At 44.6% G+C, this 25,000-nt stretch overlaps 1 protein-coding gene across 7 annotated transcripts in view; it reads left to right on the top strand.

The window, feature by feature from the left end:
- The window catches only part of LOC123504842 (ankyrin repeat and fibronectin type-III domain-containing protein 1-like), a 447,143-nt gene that overhangs the window by 305,809 nt on the left and 116,334 nt on the right, over nt 1-25,000 (top strand). For 6 of the 7 annotated variants that reach the window (XM_045255726.1, XM_045255724.1, XM_045255725.1 and 3 more), the window contains one exon: nt 11,375-11,452. The exons of the other annotated variant lie outside the window; for it this stretch is intronic. In XM_045255726.1, the coding sequence (XP_045111661.1) occupies nt 11,375-11,452 (78 nt within the window). The remainder of the gene's footprint in view (nt 1-11,374; nt 11,453-25,000) is intronic. 7 annotated transcript variants of the gene reach the window in all.

Below are 25,000 nucleotides of genomic sequence, written 5' to 3'. Positions count from 1 at the left end.
GTATGTTTTGCACGTCAGTCTTCATCAGAGTCTCAGTGCATCGCTTTACTGCTGGGAACACAAGACCTGCTGCATTTTTTTTTTTTTTTTTACTTTTCTGCCGCAAGTTTGAGCACAACGTCCAGTATAATACGGAACTCTACTTTGTGTTCTCCTCTTCGGTCTACGGAAGCTGGAATGTCGAAAAGTCTTTTATTCTCCTTATTCACGTCTACCGCATTCCACCCCACGACCGTGTGTTGAGGGAGGAGTGAGGAAGTGGAAGAATGGGAGGAAGGAAGGGAGGGCAGGGAGGATGAGTGCGCGGTGTAGGGTCAGGTAGGGTTAGAAGTCGGATCAATAACCATGCGGTGGCTGCCTTACTTGTGATGCGGATTGACCTCTCACCTCGACGGTCCGCGGAGCCTCGTCCCACTACATAAAACATGAAGCCTGCCACCACCACCACCACCACCACCACCACCACTCCCCATCCTGTCCGCCAACCCCTGCTGAGCTGATAACTCCCGCGACAACACAACGGTGGAGGCGGTGCGCGGACTGGCTGGTTCGCTGCCTCTCATTGACTTGACAAGACTCACAGCGTGGTGACACAACTCCCGACACTTGTTTTTTAGGGGCGAGCCTTGGACCTTGGCACGACTCCACAGGAATTAAACACGGCTGGGGCGCTGAGATGACACCTTAGCTAGCCGAATAGCACCCTTCAACTTCTTCCTGGCGCTCTTCTGACCCAAGGGAGGTGTAGGATGAGAAATGAACTAGGGTCACTGCCTTGGGAGTGTAACAGAGGAAGTGTCGTCAAGAGTACTGTATGATTGCTTGTGTTTCATTAGATCCATAGTCGTACAGCACAAGTGTCTCTATTATGCAGCATACAAAGGAAGCACCAATGTGAGTATTTCATCCATCATCGTTATAGATATTCTGTTTATAAATAGATTCCCCGATTTGATCGATAAGAGAGAGAGAGAGAGAGAGAGAGAGAGAGAGAGAGAGAGAGAGAGAGAGGAATTGATGATCACTCCCTACCACCGCCAACAACTACACCTAAAAATATGAAATGAAAAAAACGAAGGAAAAGATAGAAAAATTAATGCCGGACGGAAATACAGAGAGAGAGAGAGAGAGAGAGAGAGAGAGAGAGAGAGAGATGGGAGGAGGAAAGAGATAGAGACATCCCCGAAACGAATACATAAAAAAACAACAACTGAGAAAGAGAAACAGACCAGACCACTGCCTATAGAATCACCTCATTCTTTCTTTACATAGACGAAAGAATTATTAGACCCAGGCAGATCCTTTGAGAGAGAAAATATGCTAAAGGGCTTCCCGGAAAGGAGGACACTGAACGAAAAAAAAGAAATAGGTATGGAAATTAGAAAAACAAATATAAAGAAAGAGAGGAGACAAGTGGCTGGACAAACATGCGAATAGAATAACAGTATGAGAGAAAAAAGGGAATATTTGTACAGAGGATGGAAAAGGATGAGGCAATACAGGATGGTCCATTACTGTGTGTGTGTGTGTGTGTGTGTGTGTGTGTGTGTGTGTGTGTTTAGGATAATGAGCTCCGGGATTTATTTATTTTTTTCACTGCCTCCTCTACCCCTCATCTCTCTCTCTCTCTCTCTCTCTCTCTCTCTCTCTCTCTCTCTCTCTCTCTCTCTCTCTCTCTCTCTCTCTCTCTCTCTCTCTCTCTCTCTCTCTCTCTCTCTCTCTCTCTCTCTCTCTCTCTGAATATCATTACATGCCTACAGTTACGTGTGTGGCTTTTGTGTTTAATGGCAAGGCGTATAATTAAATCTTTCGAGAGAGAGAGAGAGACTAGTAAATGTATAATAGTCTTTCCCAAAATAGACAGGTAGATAGAATAGAAGTTTTAATTACATCGCGGGGTATTAAGTTGTCTCGTTACTTTTATTATGGATGTGGCTTGCAACGTCACCACCACCACCACCACCACCATCATTATCTTAACCATTACCACTCCCATTAACATTATTATTACCGCCCAACGCCACTATCCAACATCACTAACATGGGAAGGACTTTGTTGTATTTGTTTTTGTTGTCAAGTAAATGGTGGTAGTAGCTGTTCCACAAGAAGGAGGAGGAGGAAAGGAAAAAGAGAAGGAAGAATGGGAGGAAGAGTAGGAGGAAAGGGAGGAAAAAGGAAGGAGGAGGAGAAAAAAAAGGAGGAGGAGGAGGAGGAGGAGGAGAAAAAAAAGGAGGAGGAGGAGGAGGAGTTGAAATAAAAGACTCTCTCTCTCTCTCTCTCTCTCTCTCTCTCTCTCTCTCTCTCTCTCTCTCTCTCTCTCTCATTATCATTATTGCAGTCTTATCAAAATTCCAGCTATTAAACAGCTGCTTTACGTTCCATTGAGTTGATCTTTTTATATGATATTCACCACCACCACCACCACTACCGCCACTACACCAGCACCACCACCACCACCACCACCACCACCACCACTATTTTGCATAATAACACAAAGATCGCGTGTAGTGTTGACACCCTCTATAAATCAGCAAGTAAGTAAGTAAGTAATGTATTATAGATATGAACGCATGAACTTAAATGATTCCATGATCAACCATTGAGAGTCACGAGTGTATTATCATTATGAAGCACTTCGTCACCGTTACCACCACCAGCGTCTCAAAGTCCCAACACGTCAGCAAGGCTTGGGAGTCTCCTGCGTCATCGGCTTTAGGAGTTCATAGCTTATTGCAGCAACAAAGCAGAGTTACATTGCGCACATGATACTCGTATAATGAGAAGGAGAGCCTTACGTAGTATGGCGGGCTGTTGCTTCAAGGCGTAGTGAGGGTTCACTGAGCGCTTTGAGAATATAACGAAGTAAGGAGATTGCAAAGGGACAATTGACCTACACAAAGCCAGTGAATGTCAAGCTGTTTTCTTAATTGCGAAAATGTTTAAGTCACAAAGAAGGAAAGAGACGAGCAAACAGACATTTAAACAATTTGATAGTTTCGTAAGCAAGAGTTCGCCAAGTGCTTTATGAATCTTATAAAGTAAGGAAATTGTAAAAGAAGAGTTAGTGGCACGAGACAAGCATCAGCCAAGTTTTTCTTTTTAACGTCGAATGTTTGCAAACACAGACACTTGAACGTATCAATAGCAGATGTTTAGGCTAACACAGACAGCTAAACATAGAGATAGATAAATGCATACGAAACAAATACATATAGATACAGACAGATATACAGACAGACAGACAAACATGTGCATGAATAACTTATCATGCAGACAGGGAATAGATAAACAGACGAACCCAAAACAGACACACAGACAGAAGCAAACAGAGATATGAACATTAAGTCGAAAGACACACGAGTGAATTAATAACCACAAATTTGCATGTTGAATATAAAAATGAGGCAATAAATGAAACTGGGTAATAGAATACTCAAAGTAATGAACGCAAATTGACGTTAATGATTGTAATTACACGAACGATCAAACGAAACGCCACCGCCACCAGTACCGAGCGTTGGTCCCACAATTCTGTACTTCATTGTGATAGCGCTGCAACACCCTTTAGCCTGCACATTGACTAATTGAACTTACACGGGTTCTTAAAGGTATTTCTATGCTTCCAGTGACAAATTAACATGATTTATACATTATGAACAGAAGGAATACTCTTGAAAACCTAGTTAATATTTTGTTTCTGCATTTGAGAATACTTGTTGTAATGGAGCAGTGTTTCTGAATACAGGTTTCACGAAAGACTTTCCTTCCTTCCTTTCCTTCCCCATGAATTTTAATCCTTCGCTTGATTCCTCCTCCAGTGAAAGCATTGATCACATGAAGACTAGACATCCTACACAACGTCATCTGGTGGTGTTATCCAAGATCCTTCAACTTTCCTTTCTTCCTTCCTAGCTTCATTCTTTCCTTCCTTCCTTCATTCATTCATTCCTTTCCTCCGTCCTTTCCTTCCCCAAAACTTGTAATCCTTCACCTGTTTCCTCGCTCTAATGACAATAAGGATAACAAGAAGACTACTCTTCTTACGAGTTGAAAAGTTCAGCACCATTAAGAGAGGAGACCCTGAGAACGAGACTAATTATCCCTCTAGCCTTGATAATAGGGTCTGTGTTTAGGAACACTTCGCGGTCTTGTTTTGTCTACTTTTTCGACAGATCTTTGTGCAAGTTACAAATTTCAATGGTGTTTTCACGATTGGAGTGATAGTTTAACTCTTTCACGAGCAAGACCTTTTTTTTTTCATGATAACCTACAATTCTTTAATTACCTATTTTTTTCTTATTTGTGTGTGGATTCGTCTCTTTTCTTTTTTTTTTTATACCATGTGGGCTTTTCACTGGAATTTATGGGCTAAAGGGTTATTTTTGGGTACTTCCTATCTCAAAGCCCACCTGCTAGGGAACCATTATCCCGAGTGAAGAAGCTCAACCTACACTCGGACCGTGGACTGGATTCGAACCCGTGCGCTTGGAGACCTCTCGGACCCCAAAGCACGCATGGTTTCACTATACCACGGCGGCCCCCTCTTAAATACTCCAAGTACAGTGGCATCGAAAAATCGCTGATTACTAACCATAGATAAGTCGACTTGACTAGCTGAATTCTACACCACCAATAGACAAAAACATTCGTTGGAATTCAATTAATCAAATATGTGATCATTCCAATGAGCTCATATGAGAATCCAAACTGTTTCAAAATACAAGACCTCCCTAATGGCTGAATCACATTCCTCGCCACGCCTCATCTCACCACTCCACATTACCACTCCACCTCATCACTCCACCTTACCACTCCACCTCACCATTCCACCTCACTACTTCACCTTACCACTCCACCTCACCACTCCTACTCACTACTTCACCTCGCCACTCCACCTCATCACTCCTACTCACTACTCCACCTCGCCACTCCACCTTACCAATTCACCTCACCACTCCATCTTACCAATTCACCTCACCACTCCGCTTCATCATTCCACCTCATCACTCCACTTCAGCAGCACCTCAGCACCACCTTACCACCCCACATCACCACTCCACCTCGCCACTCCACATCACCACTCCATCTCACCACTCTCACCACCTCACCACCTCACCACTCCACATCACCACTCCACATCACCACTCCACATCACCACTCCACCTCAACACTCGACCTCACCACTCCATCTCACCACTCCACCTCACCACTCCACCTCACCACTCCACCTCCCTCTGCGGCCCCATAGGACTAGAGGCGCTAATATCAGGCTCGAGTTGGTTATTTTCCACTCATTTTGTCTCATCACGGCCACTCCTCCCTGTGACGTCACGCCCACGCAAGCCTTCCTAAGTGGATTTTCTGTGTTATTGTTTTCCTATCCATGATTTTTTTTATTCTTTTCACTGGCAACATTTTTTTTTTCCCTGTATTATTAGCAAGATTATTTTTTTCTTTTTTTTTTTTTCTCTCTCTCTCTCTCTCTCTCTCTCTCTCTCTCTCTCTCTCTCTCTCTCTCTCTCTCTCTCTCTCTCTCTCTCTCTCTGTCTTAGCTCGAGGTATTTTTTTCGTTTTTCTCCTTTTTTTTCCTTTTTCATGACTTTTTCTTCATTTTTCTTCTTTTCAATGGCGATGGTTTTCAGTTCTCTTTTTTTGTGATGTTATGTTGTTTTGTTTTTTTTTTCATTTTTGTCTCATTAAGCTGGAGATTTTTTTCTATTTCTTCTTCTTCTTCGTCTTCGTCTTCGTCTTCGTCTTCTTCTTCTTCTTCTTCTTCGTTTCTTCTTCTTCTTCTTCTTCTTTCTTTCTTCTTCTTCTTCTTTTCTTTTCTTTTTCTTTCTTTTTTTTTTTTTTCTTCTTCTTCTTCTTCTCCTTCTTCTTACTCCTTCTTCTTTTCCTTTTTCATGCCCTCTTTCATTATTTTGTTTGTCTTACATATTCTTCTTCCCTGCCAGATGCAATTTCTTTCTTTCTTTTCTAATAATTATTTCTGTAACTTTTTCTGTTCAATTTTGATTCATATTATCATTGAATTCCGACGCGTAGATTTTGACTCATCCCTTTTTTCTTCGCTCTTTTTTTTTCTCTCTCTCTTTATTTCCATGTCAGAACTATATATCTTTTTTTTATTCCCTTTATTTCATCCTCGTTGTTTTTTTTCATTGCACTGCGCATGATACATTTTTACTCTTCGTTTTTCTTCCATTTCCTTTTATATTCCTTTTGTAGCGTCTCTCTTAATGGCTCTTCAATTGATTCCCTCGTGTCATCGCTTTCCCTCTCATCATTGCACTATGCATTATTCAGTTTTACTCTTCGTCATTTTTTCTTCTATTTCCTTTGATTTTCTCAGCACCATCTCTTCATGGCTCTTTAATAATTCCCTCGTGTCATCGCTTTCCTCCCGTCAGTGTTGTGTGACGTGCTTCCCGCGCCCCTTCAGACTCCTTTACTCTCCATAATGTTTCCTCTCCTTCCGCTGCTCTTCCCTCGTTTTCATCTTATAATATCCGCAGTCATCGCCGCTTCTACCCCCTGCTACTTTTACCTCCTCTAGCGGAGGTGGTATTTTTTATTAGTGTGTGGAGGATATGGAGGAAGAGGAGATGGAGAGATAGAACGTTAAGACAAGTAATATTATGTAATGATAGGACGAGGAGAGAGAGAGAGGGAAAGAAAATATTATCGTGTGGTGGATATGAAGGAAGAGGAGATGGAGAGATAGAACGGTAAGACAAGTAGTATTTTGTAATGGTAGGAGTAGGAGAGAATGAAAAATATAGTAGATGAGAGGTGAGTAATATAAAAAGCAGCAGGAATTAGAACTGGAACAAGAAGATTAAGACAACTTACCCAGAAAAAAGACAGAAGGAAAGGAAGAAAAATCGGCACTCACACTACTCAAAAACGAGAACAAGAAAGGAACAAAAAGAACAAGAACAGGACAACTTTTAACCAGAAAGAAGACAGAAGGAGAGAACGAAAGCAAAAATCAATAAGTAACGACGAGTTTAACCCCTACCACCCATCCATATCCTGCCACCCAATTAAAAAAAAAAACGAGAACAAGAAAGAACAAAAAAAAAACAAGAAAAACAAGACAACTTACCCAGAAAGAAAATAGAAGAAAGAAGTGAAGAAAAAAAAAACAATAAACGGCGGCAAACTCAATCCCTCCTCATTACCAAAGAAAGGAAATGAAAAGAAAAGAAAAAAAATTAATCCTTAACCTGCATTCCAGTCCCGCTGAGGAAGCTGGTGCGTGGGTCCGGTCTTCGTTACGTAAAGGTGGGTGGGTAGTGGGTGGGTTGGTGGGCGCCGCGGCCTCGGTGTATGCAAGCCAGGTGGTGTGGATCAATATTCAGGTCTCGGCCAGCTGGCGAATGGGCCGCACTCACTCTGTCCAAACTCTTGAGGGGAAAAAATAAGAAAGAAAGTAAAGGGAAATAAAGAAAAGAAAGAAAAACTTATTCTACAAACGTTCCTCAACTTCTTATCCTGATTTTTGTCTTTCATTTCCTCTAGTACCTTCACTCCGGTTATCCTTGTCTTCTTAACATTTCTATCTCTTTTCCTTCGTCTTTCCTGTCTTTTCTCGTTATTATTTGTCTTTTCTTGTCTTCTGTCGTTATTATTTTTCTCCTCATCGCTGTCGTTCTAAAATCCTTATTCTCATCCTTATCTTTGTCTTCCTCTACTACCTTCATCCTTTGGTTATCCTCGTCCTCTTAACATTAATATCTCTTTTCCTTCGTCTTTCTTGTCTTCTCTCGTTATTAGTTTTTTTTTTTCCTCATCGCTGCTATTCTCGGATACTTCCCCTCTTTGTCTATCCTCCTTTTCTTACCATTTGCCTCTTTTCCTTCGTCGTTCTTGTCCTCTTTCGTTTATTATTATTTCTTTTTTCTCTCTCACCTCTCTCGTCCTCGTTCATTACTTTTCTTTATTTCTCCATATCTGTTTTGTCCTCTTTGTCTTCATCCTTCCTTTTATTTTCCCCCGTCTATCTAGTATGCGTCTTCTTGTCTTTCTTTTCCTCTTCGCTCTCCTTTATTCTTCTTCTCATTTCCTCGTTCTTCATATCTCTTTCTCTTAACTCTCCTCTTCATTCTTTTCATTCTTCACTTTCTCTCACCCTTTGTACTTTCATCGTATTTATTTTACTTTAGTTTATCTTTCCTTTGCTTCCTTCTCTCCCATCATTTTTAATTCTCATATGGTCCTCTTTCTCATCGCCTATCTCTCCATCCTCCTCCTCCTCCTCCTCCTCCTCCTCCTCCTCCTCCTCCTCCTCCTCCTCTTCATCCTCGTCGTCCATCGCCTTTTAATTACTCTATCCTTCGCTTATCAAGAAAGATTCCGCTTATAAACTTCCTACGTGGGATTTTCTTGCTTGAACTTTCTTATTGCCTTAGTTCATTTTTACCCTATTCTTTTTATCATTTTATCCTGGGTGGACTTAGTGTACGACCCAGCCAGGTGCGCGGCCAAGAGGGTAATATCCTTTGATCAATCCTGCTCCGCCTTTTCTTCCTCTTCCTTCTCTTCGTCATCGTCCTCCTTCTCCTCTTCCTTCTCCTCCTAACCTCCCCCTCCTCCTCCTCCTCCTTCTCCTCCTCCTCCTCCTCCTCCTCCTCCTCCTCCTCCTCCTCCTCCTCCTCCTCCTCCTCCTAAGCTTTTCTTCCTCCTCCTTCTCCGCCTCGGAATGGTGTTAGTAGGGGTGTAAAGAAAAGACTTTGCTATATTGTAATTATTTTTATCTTTTTTTTACATTAATACAGTGACGTTATTATTATTATTGTCATTATCATCACCATTCATAGTCTTCAGCATCATTATCATTGTGATACATTTTGCATTGTTTGCATTCTGCCTCTTCCTCTCCCTCTCCCTCTTTCCCGCTCCCTCCCTTCTTTCTCCTCTCTGTATTTCTGCTCTCCCTCTCCCTCTCCCTGTTGGTCTAATTTCGCTGCATTTCTCCTGCTCTTCCTGTTTCCTCCTCGTTAAGCCAAAGTTAAATAGATCATTTGCTCTCACTGATGATGCATTGTGTGTGTGTGTGTGTGTGTGTGTGTGTGTGTGTGTGTGTGTGTGTGTGTGTGTGTGTGTGTGTGTGTGTGTGTGTGTGTGTGTGTGTGTGTGTGCGTGCGTGCGTGCGCGCGCGTGTTTGCGTGTGGTTTAAAGTTTTCACACATTATTTTCTCCGTTCTTTTTATGGAGCGACTTTAAAATTCTATTATGACAGTGGAGTTTTTCAATCGTTTCGTTAATTGTACGCCAATCATTTGATATTACCAAGTGAGAAAAGATAATTAACTTCACTGTATTATTTTGTGTTGTCCTTTTTTTTCTAATCCTCATCGGAAATAATGCATCTTAATTATCTCTGTCTTCTTTTTCGCTTGTTTTACTCCTCCTCCTCCTCCTCCTCCTCCTCCTCCTCCTCCTCCTCTTCCTCCTCATCCTCTTTCTCCCCCCTCCTTCGTAATTACCATCCTCATAAGCTCTACCACTGTCATAATTAACTTATCTTTCTGGTCTATTTTCGTAGAGTTAAGTCAGTAATGCACATTGCACTCGTATGTTACTGACTCCTGTGCTGTGTTCTGTCGTGCAGGAAGATGACGTCCCTCTTCCTTTTCTCAAAAGCTTACATAAAGTTTTGCTTTTTGCTGAAATGTTGCACGCTTCTTGTTCACGAAAGAGACGAGGGCTCCAATAGGGAGGGGGGCGGAGTCTGTGTGTGGGAAATAAGCCGTGTTTTATCGTGCTTCAAATGCAAGGATTCTTATAACATGAATTAAATGTGTAGTTTGGTTTTGGTGTTAGTTAGGAATGCGAGGCGTGTGATCAGGGTGTGTGGAGGAACACGCACAGGCAACAGCTTATTGTGACTTCGTGACCGAGGTGATAAAGAATTATAGAGCATGAGAGAAGGCTGTTCCGTCAGTGCACGTCACAGACTCACGTGCAACGCTGCAAGTAACACGCATCCATTTATTAATATCGGTGTTGTGTCCGCGGGGAGAAGGAAGCTCTGTCATTTTGTGGCCTGCATGACAGACTGATCCTGAAACGCGGAAGTGCTGGAGTTGCTAACACAAGTCGTGGTGGGAGGAGGGCCCCAGCCTCGTGAATGTGTTTGTGCTGGCCGGGCCGCGGGAAAGGAGGAGGGGCTGGAGCAGGGACAAGTGAATGTCATGCTGGCGGCTGTCCAGAACACAGGTAGCGGTATGAAGCCTGCACTTTTTTCGCGTGTGCAGTTGACATTGCATGTTGAGGCGTTTGCCTGGGGTGAAGCGGCGAGCGCTGGGTGGCTCGTTGCAGTGATGAAATATTCACACGCATATGTAACTTGAAGACAGGGGGTCGGGGAGGAACGGGAAGGCAGGGATGGGTGCAGTTTGCTTCCAGAAATATCTCCTCATACATTTCACATCACTGATGGGAGGGAGACCCTCGGCCCGCCCTAAACAACATGATACAAAGTATTAGCACCATGCTTCATGCTTGCAGCGCCGCCATCGTGCTGTCACGGCGGCACAGTGCCATCACAACGCTCACCAGCTCCACGCAAAGCCACGCCGCATGCTTACTCTCACTTTCACTCTGCCTACATACCGAACTCTACTGCTGCATTGTGTCACACTCAGACCACTCTCACTCTCCTCGTGCTTGCATACTGTTCACCAGTTTTGTTCGTTTGATTTTTTGCTTTAATGGATTTATTTAGTCATAATCTGTTTTTGTTCCCTGTCAAGAATTGCTAATCTCTTTGGTTTGAACATTTCTCTTGTGACAATGTGCCATCTTAATCCCCACAGCCACGACATCAGCTGGCCTGCCTTTCTTCTTATATCTTGATGTTTTATCAATTTCTCTCTATACTTACTGTGTCCATGTCTTCCTCTTTGTTACTGATGATTAATCAGTTAAAATTTTTCTCCTTTTAATGAATACCATATTGCATTTTTTTTTTACAAATATATACTCTATTTGCATTTTATTCTTGCAATTGTTGGTCATCTATGTTGTGAAAGCCTCAAAGGTGAGCATGTGTTCACTACTTAAAGCTCCCCATTCCTCCCGCCCTCCCTCCTCCCCGCCCTCCATGAAGCCCTCCCTTCACCAACATAATTTCACCATGCTCTGTTCACTTGAACATCCCAAAGACTGCCCCTGACTCACTCCCAGCCCACAAGTGCCACACAGACCACCTCCTGTAGCGGGTCCACAATGATCTCCCCTCCTACATCCCTCCCCAGTCCCTCCCGTCCCTCCCTCCCTCCCCCTTGTAAAAAGACCGCTCCACCACAGCCAATCCACCTCCTTGTTGGACCCACTAACCACTTCCACCCTCCACCCTCGGTACAGATGCTGGAGGCACGAGTCGTCACCAGGTGGTCCCGGCCGAATCTCCGGTCCGCCCGCTCCTTACAGTCACCACTTTTGGTAAGTGGCACCTCCTCCACCACCGCCATCCCGCACTGCACCTGCTTGTCCTTACAGTAGTAGTGGTTCCCTTCCTGGCACTGGTAGCGTTGGGGGCCTGTGTGAGTCCCGTGGCTCTGTGGCTAAACCGTTGTTGACTTTGACTCAACCATCGTTAGTTTTTTTTTTTTTTTTTACCGTAACAGTACTAGTAGGTCTCGGGTTTACAGGAATATGTACTATTTCTTTTTATATTTTTCCTTGGTAGTGTATGCATTGGCTTCCGCTGACTCGGATAGTTTCTGTGCACTAAACTGAGTGGTGTGGTGTGGTATGGTGTGGTGTGGTGTGGTGTTTCTGTAGCGGCCTCTGTATATATCGTAGCTTGGTGATCTCTAGTGTGCTAAGGCATCTGTCTATCCCTTTCTGTCTCCCTGTCTATCTGTCTGTCTGTCTGCCTGTCCTTGTCTGCTACTGCTTTATTGTTGCTCTCATTGTTATGTTTTCCTTGGCTTTCAGGTCTTTGTCATTGGAATCAGAGGTGTGTGTGTGTGTGTGTGTGTGTGTGTGTGTGTGTGTGTGTGTGTGTGTGTGTGTGTGTGTGTGTGTGTGTGTGTGTAATTCACGTCGGTCGCCTGCTGGTCACCCAGCCAATCTTCCCCATTACGGAGCGAGCTCAGAGCTCATAGACCGATCTTCGGGTAGGACTGAGACCACATCAACACACAATACACACCGGGAAAGCGAGGCCACAACCCCTCGAGTTACATCCCGTACCTATTTACTGCTAGGTGAACAGGGGCTACACATTAAGAGGCTTGCCCATTTGCCTCGCCGCTTACTGGGACTCGAACCCGGCCCTCTCGATTGTGAGTCGAGCGTGCTAACCACTACACTGTGTGTGTGTGTGTGTGTGTGTGTGTGTGTGTGTGTGTGTGTGTGTGTGTGTGTGTGTATTTTATTTTCCTTTCTAATTTTTATTACTTTGTGACCTTTCTTTTCATACGATCGTCACAGATTTTTTTTTTCATGACAAGTCCTTCATCAGCAACAAATGAATAATACTTAACCAACCCTCAGCTCAACCATTATCCCCATCCGTCCGTCCATCCATCAATGAATCAATCAATCACTCAATTACCGACATAAGTTTTTCAAAACCTTCTTAATTCCTTTTCAAATTATCAATATTATTCTCCTTTATTATAGTCCTTTCCCTCATTCCCTCTTTTCTTTCTTTCCAAAGCGTTTAATATTCACCATTGCTATTTCAAGCACGGACTCCGCCTCTTCTGAGCTTTTTTTCCATACTGACCTTAAACAAACACTTGACCTTATCGTAAAGAATTTCAAGGGAAAAGAATGTTATGTGAGGAAAGGAGGATTTTAAAAGAGACTAAGGGGAAAGTGAGGTTCAGAAGTAGGAGAGGGGAAAATAAAAGAAGAGGAGGGAAAGGAAGAAATGAGGAAGTGAAGTAAAGAAAAATTACCGAAATGGCAAAACATGAGACCAAAAAGCAGAGAGAGAGAGAGAGAGAGAGAGAGAGAGAGAGAGAGAAGGGGGAGAACATAATAGAAACGTATGTCACAAATGAAATTAAGTTAAGAGTGTGTATATGTCACCGGTGCAGGAATAAAATACGGCTGAGTGTGTGTCTGAAGATTTATTATGAGTAGACGTGAGTGAGGCGTGAAATTGATGCAAAGATGAAGGCAGAGAGAAAAGATAAAGAAAGAGGAGGAGGCTAGTTAGGTCACAGGTCAAGACAGTATAGTACAAGGCCAAGCATTAAGTTACCGTAATACAAGATGAAAACATTCCTCAAGCGATCATTCTTAATTGGTATTCCTTCCCTGATGGAAATCGTGGAGCTGAGGCGAGCTCTGTGGCGCTGCGACAGAAAGGAGGCATTGCGCGGAAGCTGTGACGATGTGAAGGGAAATACAAGACTCTGAGGCACTGTCACGGCACGTAGCATTTTTTCGTTCATTGTTCCTTAACGAAGTGTTCATCAATGTCCCAAGACAGTGCATCACGGACTGATGGAATAACGCCTTCTGATGATTAAACGATACACTGCTTTCGTCATTATATTAAAGACTGTCTAGACGACAAGTGCGTCCCCGATCCCAGGAGGGAAAATTAATGAAATGTAAGAGAGGAAAGGGAAGGTAAATATTTGATATGGCACGAGAGACGGGACCGTTTAATTTCAGGATCGAGGACACACGGCAGTCTGACTGCCGACAGTAAAGAATGAAACATAAATCAGCCGTGACAGAATGTTTGAGAGGACAAAGGATCGGCACGGAGTAAGGCGACGGAGCAGCAGCACAGCTCACAGCGCAGAGAAATGAACCACGTAAATTTGCCCCCTTAACAGAAGGCAAGAGTGAAGGTCAACGTAACCTTGTCCTGAAGAGTGACGAGGATGTAGCTTCCCCCTGAAGTGTGCCTTCCAACAGTGCTATTCCTCCCTTCACTGGCCTGAACATGTAGATGGTGCGGTTCAGTTTTAACTCAGTGAAGATGGACAGTTCTGTATATCCTGCCAGTGAGGAAGTCACCCCTGAGAGAAGCCCCTGACTGCAGCAGCCTGCTGCCGCCGCAGCCGCAGCCGCCTGGCTGCAGAGTAATAAGGGCATGTTGGGACGTTGACTCAGCTTAACTTGGACCAAACTATTACTGTCTAAGCCAGTGAACAGCACCAAACTTGTCCTCATCTTGACTTGTCCAAGTGCCGCCGGGCAAGGAGACACAGAGAAGACTAGGCCTGTATTGGGTCACGACACACACACACACACACACACACACACACACACACACACACACACACACAACCGAGTGACCTTAACTTCCTCCGTATTGCGTGGATGAAAAAGAGGCCTCCGTCTCTTCCGCCGCCCACACCATGCAGGCCTCCATGTCATGGGACGTGGAAGGGATGTGGAAGGTGAAACTATTAAGGGAGCAGATGAATCGAAACGGGAATGAAGCTGTCGCCTGCAGTGTCCCGTTGTGCAGTACCAGTGGACCAGACAGTTACAGTATTGAGTCGCGGCGCCCTTACCTGCTCCAGACAAGCTCGACATGCACCGCGTCACAGGTATCCGTGCAAACTACAATTCTGGGCGTGTTGGCACCTGGCGGGATGACCTGACAGATATGAGTGATGAGGCGCCGCTCCGGCAGTGCAAGGTAGGGAGTGAGTGTTGCGTCGTGTGTTGCAGGTGAGTCAGAGTGTGGCTCTCGTATACGCCAGTGTTTCTATCTACCGTTGTGCAACGTTATCGTCTTTTTGAAGGACTCTCGTAGTGTTTCGGCACATCGCGTAGGGAATAATAAGGTGTGGTGTTGCGTTTTCAGGGTTAGTGAGTGATATTGTGGTGGTGATGATAGGCAGGATAAAGTAGAAGAACTTTATTTTATTCTGAAGGAACGTTAGAGAAGCTTCTTTTTCATACCGCGTATTTTCAGCACCACAATGCCATTCGTACTTCATTGTATTGTACTCCTGCATAATTTTTGATGTTTGTTCATTCGCACAACATATAATCGTTTTACTGAGAACCAGAAGACACGAAAGCCAGAAGCAGTCATCATCACAATTCTATTTTCTCTCCCGGATATCAAACACACGTTTAGCGATATTTTTGCAGCAAATAAAAATCGCCTAGGTACATGTCACGGAATTTGTTTATGTGGCTGGCGCGATGTTCAACATTTTTTTGCTGTACATGTTCTCACGCGTCCTGAAATAAGAGTGGTGTTAATGCTTCGTCACGAGACAATGCCTTCCCTGGCCGAAGATAATTCTGCTGGCGCCGCTCATTTTACTACCTGAAATTCTCCTTCTCGAGTCTTTCGCCGTCTGTCGGCTTAAAAATGCCTGAGCCGCGCTTCCATACACAGTGTTATCACGGACAGATTTATGTGTTCTGTGAGACCTTTATTATGGAAACTGCACCACTTTCCACTGGGCGTGGCCTGCTTGAAGCTGTCAAAGCGAGAAGAATTTTTTTTTTCTTGTTATTAACTAGAGTGGACGAGAGAAGCCGCTTTTTTTTCTTTTTTTATGAAGGGAAAAGAGCCAGCCAAGGGCAAAAAAAAAAGAAAAGATTAAAAAAAAGGCCCACTTGAGTGCTGGCTCTCTACAAAGGGAAAAACGTCAGCCAAAATTAGGGAGCAAATGCCTCCATTCCTCCCTCTTAAAAAAAAAGACAAGTCGTAAGAAGTCGGAAATATAGATGCAAGGAGGGAGTTCCAGAGTTTACCAGTGAAAGGTATGAATGAGTGAGAGTACTGGTTAACTCTTGCGTTAGAGAGTTGGACAGAATAGGGATGAGAGGAACAAGTAAGCCTTGTGCAGCGAGGCCGCATGAGGAGGGGAGGCATGCAGTTAGAAAGATCAGTAGAACAGTTAGCATGAAAATAGCGATACATGATAGAAAGAGTTGCAACATTTCGGCGGTGAGAAAGAGGCTGAAGACAGTTAGTCAGAGGAGGGAGTTGATGAGACGAAAAGCTTTTGATTCCACCCTATCTAGTAAAACTGTGTGACTGGAACCCCCAAACATGCGAAGAGTACTCCATACAGGGACGGATAAGGCCCTTATACAGAGTAAGCAGTTGGAGGGCGAGAAAAACTGGCGGAGACGCCTCAGAACACCTAACTTCATAGAAGCTGTTTTAGCAAGAGATAAGATGTGAAGTTTCCAGTTAAGATTATGAGTAAAGGACAGACCGAGGATATTCATTGTGGAAGAGGAGACAGTTGAGTGTCATTGAAGAAGAGGGATAGTTGTCTGGAAGGTTGTGTCGAGTTGATAGATGGAGGAATTGAGTTTTGAGGCATTGAAAACTACTAGATTTTCTCTGCCCCAATCGGAAATCTTAGAAAAATCGGAAGTCAGGCGTTCAGTGGCGTCTCTGCGTGATCTGTTGACTTCCTGAAGGGTTGGTCGTCTCTGAAAGAAAGTGGAAAGATGTGAGGTGGTATTGTCAGCGTAGGAGTGGATAGGGCAAGAAGTTTGGTTAAGAAGGTCATTAATGAATACTAGAAAGAGAGTGGGTGACAGGACAGAACCCTGAGAAACACCACTATTAATAGATTTAAGAAAAGAACAGTGGCTGTCTACCACAGCAGCAAGAGAACGGTCGGAAAGGAAACTTGAGATAAAGTTGCAGAGAGAAGGATAGAAGCCGTAGGAGGGCAGTTTTGAAATCAAAGCTTTATGCCAGACTCTATCAAAAGCTTTTGATATGTCTAACGCTACAGCAAAAGTTTCACCGAAATCTCTAAAAGAGGATGACCAAGACTCAGTAAGGAAAGCCAGAAGATCACCAGTAGAGCGACCTTGACGGAAGCCATACTGGCGATCAGACAGAAGATTGTGAAGTGACAGATGTTTGAGAATCTTCCTATTCAGGATAGATTCAAAAACTTTAGACAAGCAAGAGATTAAAGCTATAGGACGGTAGTTTGAGGGTTAGAACGGTCACCCTTTTAGGAACAGGCTGAATGTAGGCAAACTTCCAGCAGGAAGGAAAGGTAGAAGTCGATAGACAAAGTTGGAAGAGTTTGGCCAGGCAAGGTGCAAGCACGGAAGCACAGTTTTTGAGAACAATAGGAGGGACCCCATCAGGTCCATAAGCCTTCCGAGGGTTTAGGCCAGCGAGGGCATGGAAAACATCATTACGAAGAATTTTGATTGTAGACATGAAATAGTCAGAGGGAGGAGGAGAGGAGGACAAGCCCAGAATCATCCAAGGTGGAGTTGTGAGCAAAGGTTTGAGAGAAGAGTTCAGCTTTAGAGACAGAAGAGATGGCAGTGGTGCCATCAGGATGAAATAAAGGAGGGAAAGATGAACAAGTGAAGTTATTGGAGATGTTTTTGGCTAGATGTCAGAAGTCACGAGGAGACTTTCAGTTTAAAAGATTTTGACATTATCTACTTATGAAGGAGAGTTTGGTAAGTTGAAGAACAGACCTGGCATGATTCCGGACAAAGATATAAAGTGCGTGAGATTCAGGAGATGGAAGGCTCAAATATTTTTGGTGGGCAACCTTTCTATCATGTATAGCACGAGAACAGGCTGAGTTAAACCATGGTTTAGAAGGTTTAGGTTGAGAAAAAGAATGAGGAATGTACGCCTCCATGCCAGATACTAACACCTCTGTTATCCGTTCAGCATAACAGAGTAATCATTCCACAGAAAATCAGCATAATACCTCCTTCAATTTCTCTTCCTCAGGACATTTCTGTGTCTTTGTGTACCGTACCCTCGTGGTGGTTAAATTTAATGTCCTCCAAGTGACTTTCGCTTTTTTCTTATTTTTTCCCTCCTTTTTTTCTTTTCCTCTGCCTGGTGCTCTCAATTCTATTATTTCAAGTGAGGAGACGAAGTCCTGTCCTGGATATTCTTGCATTATTGAGGCGGACAGAGATGTGAGTGTAAATTGAAGGTTTTGTGTTATTCGGAATCTTGAACACTGAGTTACTGAGCACAGCGAGGATCCAGGCTTTGTCCGCCGTCACTTGGAAGATTTAGCTCAGATCAGGATCCTGCACTGCTGTTATCTGGAGGAATGAAAGAAAAAGAATGTTTGACGAGTTTTCCTTGAAGGTAAAAACAAGAGATAACACAAAGGCAAGTGAAGGATCAGTGGTAGCGGCAGAAATGGTGGTGGTGGTGATGTTGGTGGAGGCTTCTGTGAGCACAACGGAGTGAGATTCGCAGGTGTATTGAAGAGGACTATTGACCAGGACAGACAACCATAACTGTAATAGGAGTGGCACTATAGGTCCCCATGATGCGCAATGCCTTTGTGCTGGTGTGTGACCCGCATCCACCTCACTGCTCAAGATGCCGTTGTCTTGTGGAGCACACCAGACGTTGGCTAACCTTTACTTTGTGTCCCATACATTGCCCCACCCCACCCACGATATTTCCAAAGTGATGCAGGGCAAAGAAAATAGCCTTGTTGCATTTTTTTACATAAAAGGGAGACTAAAGACAAAAAGCAAATTAGATAAAAAGAAACCTGCCTAACTTTCCGCTCCCAAGAAGTCAGAGAAAGAGAGTAAAACTGTTGGCCAGTTTGGTTCCAGAGATTTCTTGATGTTCCTCATTTAAACAGTGCATGTGGGAAACAAAGGGAAAAAAGAGAATTCTGGAATTTACAGTGTCTTTGGATACTGAGAATAAAAGTATATCACACTGAACATCCTCGGCCTATCCTTTACTTATAAACTAAAGTGGAAACTGACTAACTGAAATAGCTTTCTTACAGTTTCTCGAGACACTTATCCTGTAACTTTTACATCCTCTTTTGACTTTAGAGACCGGTACCTCGATGATCCTTTTATTTTCTAAGTACAATTTTGTTGCCCTTGACCAGTGCCCCTCCTACATAGAAAGAATCCTTCTGCATACTTCCACTTGAATGTATACAGGATTGATCTAACGAGATTGAAAATAATCAAAAGCATAAGGAAAAACTGCAGCAGACAGGAACCTCCAGGGTTAACAGTGCTCCTGGATATCGTGAGTGAAAATATTTACACTATGTCATGTGCTGATAATCAATTTCTTCTGCTAATTCCTCCTAAATGCCTCCAGGATTTGGATAACGAGATTAAAATTTTAAAGAAAAATATACTCCAACCTCACGTCCACTGAAAAAACATGGAAGATGATATTGCACCTGTCATATATTCGGTCCCTCTGGACACTCCCACCCCAAAATGCCTCTGAAATCAGAAATCAAGTGATCAAATATAGGAGAGGGAAAAACAGCCATTAGGATAACATGGAGGAAAATATTTACACCAACTATTTCTGTGGACTTTTCTTCCTAAATGCCTTAAAGATCACCAAAAAACATAATCAACATGTAAAAAAGAGAAAAATTACAGCCATTTCAATAACAAGAAACTAGAATATATATTTATACCATTTGCAATCGATTCCTTCCAAATCCTCCTCTCCCCCCAGAAGAACATGACTAAAATACATGAGAGAGAGAGAGAGAATAGAAAACGTGACAACCATTGGAATAACGAACGAGAATACCTATACCAGTCATAATCGATACCCACTGGACACTTCCCTCCAAATGCTTCAGGATCAGAAATAGCGCAATTAAACAAGCGGGGGTGAAAACACGAGCTGCAGCCGGCGATCTATACCCTTGGTCGTGGGTTCGTTAGGGTCGTGCCTGGCTTGCGTGACTCGTGGGGGGCACTAATGACTGCAGGAAACACCATGCGGAGGTAATTTATATACGGGGAGGCGTCTGCTTGGTGGCGGAGAGAGAGAGAGAGAGAGAGAGAGTGGTGGGCCTGTTTTACCTGCGGTCCAGTTAACAGTGGTCGAAGGGAGCGGCGGGACCAGTGAACCGTCAGTAGTGGAGCGCCCTGGACTGCATCTCATGGCGAGGGATTAGCCAGCGGATGCCTGTGTAATTACTTGTTTTACTGGGAGGGCATCTTGCAGGGAGGAAAGGCCGAGTGGTGGGTTGCTGGGATGAAGGGAAGGGAGGTGTGATGAGAAGAGAGGTAGGATTATGGGAGGAAGGGAGGAAAGTACCGTTATGGGTTGTGTTATATTTGAAGGGAAGGAAATTATTCTTTTTTTGTAGGTTGGGGGGAAGAGAAGGTGTAAGGGGTGAGAAGTGAGGAGCAGGAAGTTGAGCAGGAGTGGAATGGAGGAGGTGTCAGAGGTTGTGTATGGGAATGACGTTAATTTAAGTACAACCACAAAAATGTTTCCTTTTTCATTTGTAAGATAGGATCAAAATTAATTTAATGTAGCAGAGTATAATAGAGGGATCGGTATGCAAACTTTCTGCGACCTGGACAAGCACGCAACTGTTCCAGGAAACAGATGTACATTTCCTTCATGCGTGCTGTCAGAGTGGAGAGGAGGCAGCAGAAGGACGGATGGCGCGCTTTTGTCTGGGAATAATGTCTGTGATGTCAAGGAAGTTCTACCGGAAAGATTTTCCTCGCCGCAGCAGCACCGTCCTCACCCAGACCTCGTGTCAACCTTGAAAGAGTCACCAAGAAAAATTATAACGAGTTTTTCCTTCTTGTCTTGCCGACGGCTGTGCAAGCTGGAACTAAAAGTCTTGGGAAAGGAGAAAGAAAAATAGCGACCATTGTAAATGTCGGAGCCAAGTTGAGATAAAAAACGTAAAAGGAAGCCTACGTTGAATGATGATGGTGTGGAGTGTGCCTCGGGGGACTCAGTGCCTGCTGCCAGCGTCATGACGGGTCGTCGGGAAGCTGACTGTGCCCTTGACATCGCGGCCTGACGGTAGATGAGACAGGAGGTGGAGGATGGAGGAAAAGCGTGAAGGAGAAGTTAATAGACTGAAAAGCTGATACAACATCCAAACGCCAGGCAACGCTTGTGTGAAGCCTGACTGAAGGGTGCAACCCTCTCTACTGGAGCCTAGAAATCACGAATTGTACTTAATGGAGGATTCAGACCACCTTTCTCCATCACTGTTTCTATCACGCAAACTCGTCCCCGTGGCATCAAGGCGAGTGTGACACAACTTTCATCTTTACAGGACGTGGAGAGTTACACCACCGGACCTACGAACAATAACGTGGACCACGCTTCGAACAGCCTCCGTCGCAGTAAAGTCAAGTGAAAGGTGTTGTCCGTACGAGGATAGATAAAGTTAACACACAGAGCATATGACCTCGGAAGCCTGACTCTGGAGACGGACGGCAAGACAGACAGATAGTTCGCCAAGATGCGGCAGTAACTTTTATACGGAAACTTGGTTCATCCTGATCGTATTTGCCGCGGACGAGGCAGACAGAGGCCGAGAACTGGAAAGGTCGCAGGGTCAAAATTGCTCTGGACTTATGATGTTCGATTATATTAGTGTTTTGATGCTTGCCCGTGTGTGTGTGTGTGTGTGTGTGTGTGTGTGTGTGTGTGTGTGTGTGTGTGTGTGTGTGTGTGCGTGGAAGTGACTCGGAGTGAAATTAATGAAGCGCCAGGGTCACTCATGGTATTTTTAAACTGAAATAGCGAAAGAAAAATATGATGAAATCTCTCGCCAAAACTTGCTTGATTGGCACCACTTTGAGGCTGCGTGAGGGGCGTCCATCACCAGAGGGACGCAAGAAGCCTTCATAAAATTGTGCAAGTTGTTTTTTGGCATTAGTTTTCCCGTTCGCGCCTGTCCTCTCTCTCTCTCTCTCTCTCTCTCTCTCTCTCTCTCTCTCTCTCTCTCTCTCTCTCTCTCTCTCTCTCTCTCTCTCTCTCTCTCTCTCTCTCTCTCTCTCTCTCTCTCTCTCTCTCTCTCTCTCTCTCTCTCTCTCTCTCTCTCTCTCTCTCTCTCTCTCTCTCTCTCTCTCTCTCTCTCTCTCTCTCTCTCTCTCTCTCTCTCTCTCTCTCTCTCTCTCTCTCTCTCTCTCTCTCTCTCTCTCTCTCTCTCTCTCTCTCTTGGCTAACTGGAGTAAATTTTCCTCACTTATGGACATCGTATCATTTACTCATGCATATGTACGTACATGAGAATATAAAGTCATCCTCCATAGTAAATAAATATAATTGCACATTTTTTTTAGGTATTCCAAGTCGAAATCTAAACTCTCTACTACCACTACTGCTGCTGCTACTACTACTGCTACTACTGCTACTACTGCTACTACTCTCACTACTACTGCTACTGCACCACTGCTACTGCTGCTACTACTACTACCACTGTTACCACTAACTGCTGCTACCACCACACCACTGCTACCACCACTGCTGCACCACCACCACCACCACCACTACCACCACCACCACCACCATTACCACCACCACCACCACCACTGCCACCACCCACCACTGCCACCACCACCACCACTGCTACCACCACCTGCTGCACCACCACTGCACCACACCACCACCACCACCACTGCCACCACCACCACCACTGCACCACCACTGCTGCCACCACTGCACCTGCACCACTACCACTACTACTGCTACCACTACTACTACCACCACCACCACTACTACTACTGCACCACCACCACCACCATCACCACCACCAACACCATCACCACCACCACCACTACCACGATTACGAACACTGCCACCACTGCCACTACTGCTGCTACTGCCACTAATACTAATACCTACCACGACCACGACCACTGACTGCTGCTGCTGCTGCTGCTGCTGCTGCTGCTGCTGCTGCTGCCACTACTACCACTACTACTACTGCTACTGCCACTACCACCACTACTACTACACTACTACCACTACTACCACTACTACTACTACTACTACTACTACTACTACTACTACTACTACTACTACTACTATACATGGCGTAGCATCAAGGTGGCACGCTACTTGCTCTGCGCCACCGTCTCGCCCTAATGCTGTAACCCTATTCATCATGGCGGGAGGCTGGCAGCGGCGTCTCTATTCCACCCTGGGACCATATTCTCAAATACCTCTGGCGGGACTTTCAAAGGCTCTAGTTGAAGTAACACATGTTTTTAAAGACGTTTTTTACGATTCTAGAGACAGCTTAACAAGATTTCTACATTATTAAAAGGAGAAATATATACTTTTGAGAACCCGGCAAATCATCTCTGTGGGCTTTGAAAATAGTCGTGGTGAGAGAGCAAAGCGTTTTAGGATACTAGATCAGGGCACAACCGAACACCGTAAGACCTTTCGTTCCTATAGTGAGTGAGCGGCGTGCCAGTTTCCTGCACCTGCTTCTCTCGCCTCCTTCCCCTGTCTCCTGTGTCACCTTCGCTTTATGACACTCACCGCCTATTACTTATCCCGCATCGTTTTCTTTTCCTCAACACAGGCCCGTGACGCATTTTCGTTCATTACTTGCGCACCCGATACACTCCTATACGGTGTCTACCACTCTCGCCTCACCAAGCGGGCGTTCCATCTCCTCTCTGACATTCCCATCACGGCCTCGATCTCACGTTCCTTACATTTCACTTCACTCCTTTCGTCTCGTCATCATTTTGCTGATTTGATTTGTGTATCGGTGTGTGTGTGTGTGTGTGTGTGTGTGTGTGTGTGTGTGTGTGTGTGTCTCACCCTCTTCATGTGTTGCCTCACTTGCCACCCTTCGTCACCCCCCCCCTGATTTCCCCAGTCGCTGCCACCACCACTGCCGTTCCTCCTCGTCCCTCTCTCTCCTCCCACTTTAATATCATCTCCCGCACGTGAGAGGAATACCTGGAATTTTCCCTCTCCATCCATCCCCTCAGTTTGAATTAAAAGATTACTTTATATCTACGTACATTGCACCTCCCTCACTCTTCCCTTCCTCTGCTCTCTCACTCCTCTCTCTCTTTCTATAGTCAGCCGCCCTTCCTCATCCTTCCCCCTCTCCCTATCCCTCTCACCCATTCAGCAGATTGTGAACCGTGCGAAGTAATCCAAATGGCCAGCGTGTTTTCCTTTAAGTGTGGAGTGAAGGAGACAATGAGAAAGGGCGATCGTGGTAATGTGGAGGTGAAATTGCGGGCTACAGTGTTATAAATATCATGAATAAATTGAATAGAGGGGAGCATTTTGCATGTAATAGTCAGGAAAAGAACCTAACGAAGGCAAGGAATGTTGGAGAAATGTGTGTACCAGCGTGATGTTCTTTGCAAACAAGTCTCTCTCTCTCTCTCTCTCTCTCTCTCTCTCTCTCTCTCTCTCTCTCTCTCTCTCTCTCTCTCTCTCTCTCTCTCTCTCTCTCTCTCTCTCTCTCTCTCTCTCTCTCTCTCTCTCTCTCTCTCTCTCTCTCTCTCTCTCTCTCTCTCTCTCTCTCTCTCTCTCTCTCTCTCTCTCTCTCTCTCTCTCTCTCTCTCTCTCTCTCTCTCTCTCTCTCTCTCTCTCTCTCTCTCTCTCTCTCTCTCTCTCTCTCTCTCTCTCTCTCTCTCTCTCTCTCTCTCTCTCTCTCTCTCTCTCTCTCTCTCTCTCTCTCTCTCTCTCTCTCTCTCTCTCTCTCTCTCTCTCTCTCTCTCTCTCTCTCTCTCTCTCTCTCTCTCTCTCTCTCTCTCTCTCTCTCTCTCTCTCTCTCTCTCTCTCTCTCTCTCTCTCTCTCTCTCTCTCTCTCTCTCTCTCTCTCTCTCTCTCTCTCTCTCTCTCTCTCTCTCTCTCTCTCTCTCTCTCTCTCTCTCTCTCTCTCTCTCTCTCTCTCTCTCTCTCTCTCTCTCTCTCTCTCTCTCTCTCTCTCTCTCTCTCTCTCTCTCTCTCTCTCTCTCTCTCTCTCTCTCTCTCTCTCTCTCTCTCTCTCTCTCTCTCTCTCTCTCTCTCTCTCTCTCTCTCTCTCTCTCTCTCTCTCTCTCTCTCTCTCTCTCTCTCTCTCTCTCTCTCTCTCTCTCTCTCTCTCTCTCTCTCTCTCTCTCTCAAGACAAACACAAACTTTTACGACCCCTAATACCGCATTACGTCCTTCTTAATCGCAGAAAACACGTAACTCGGTCTGTCACTTGGAAGGGGAGGGTGAAGGTAAGACTGGTGGATTATCGTCTTTAACCCATAAAACATTGTACCTGAAAAATTATTCTTAGCTTCAGATG

Source organism: Portunus trituberculatus, chromosome 17 (genome assembly GCF_017591435.1).
Source record: "Portunus trituberculatus isolate SZX2019 chromosome 17, ASM1759143v1, whole genome shotgun sequence".
Taxonomy (NCBI): Eukaryota; Metazoa; Arthropoda; class Malacostraca; order Decapoda; family Portunidae; genus Portunus; species Portunus trituberculatus.
This window is presented reverse-complemented; position numbering and strand designations above follow the sequence as displayed.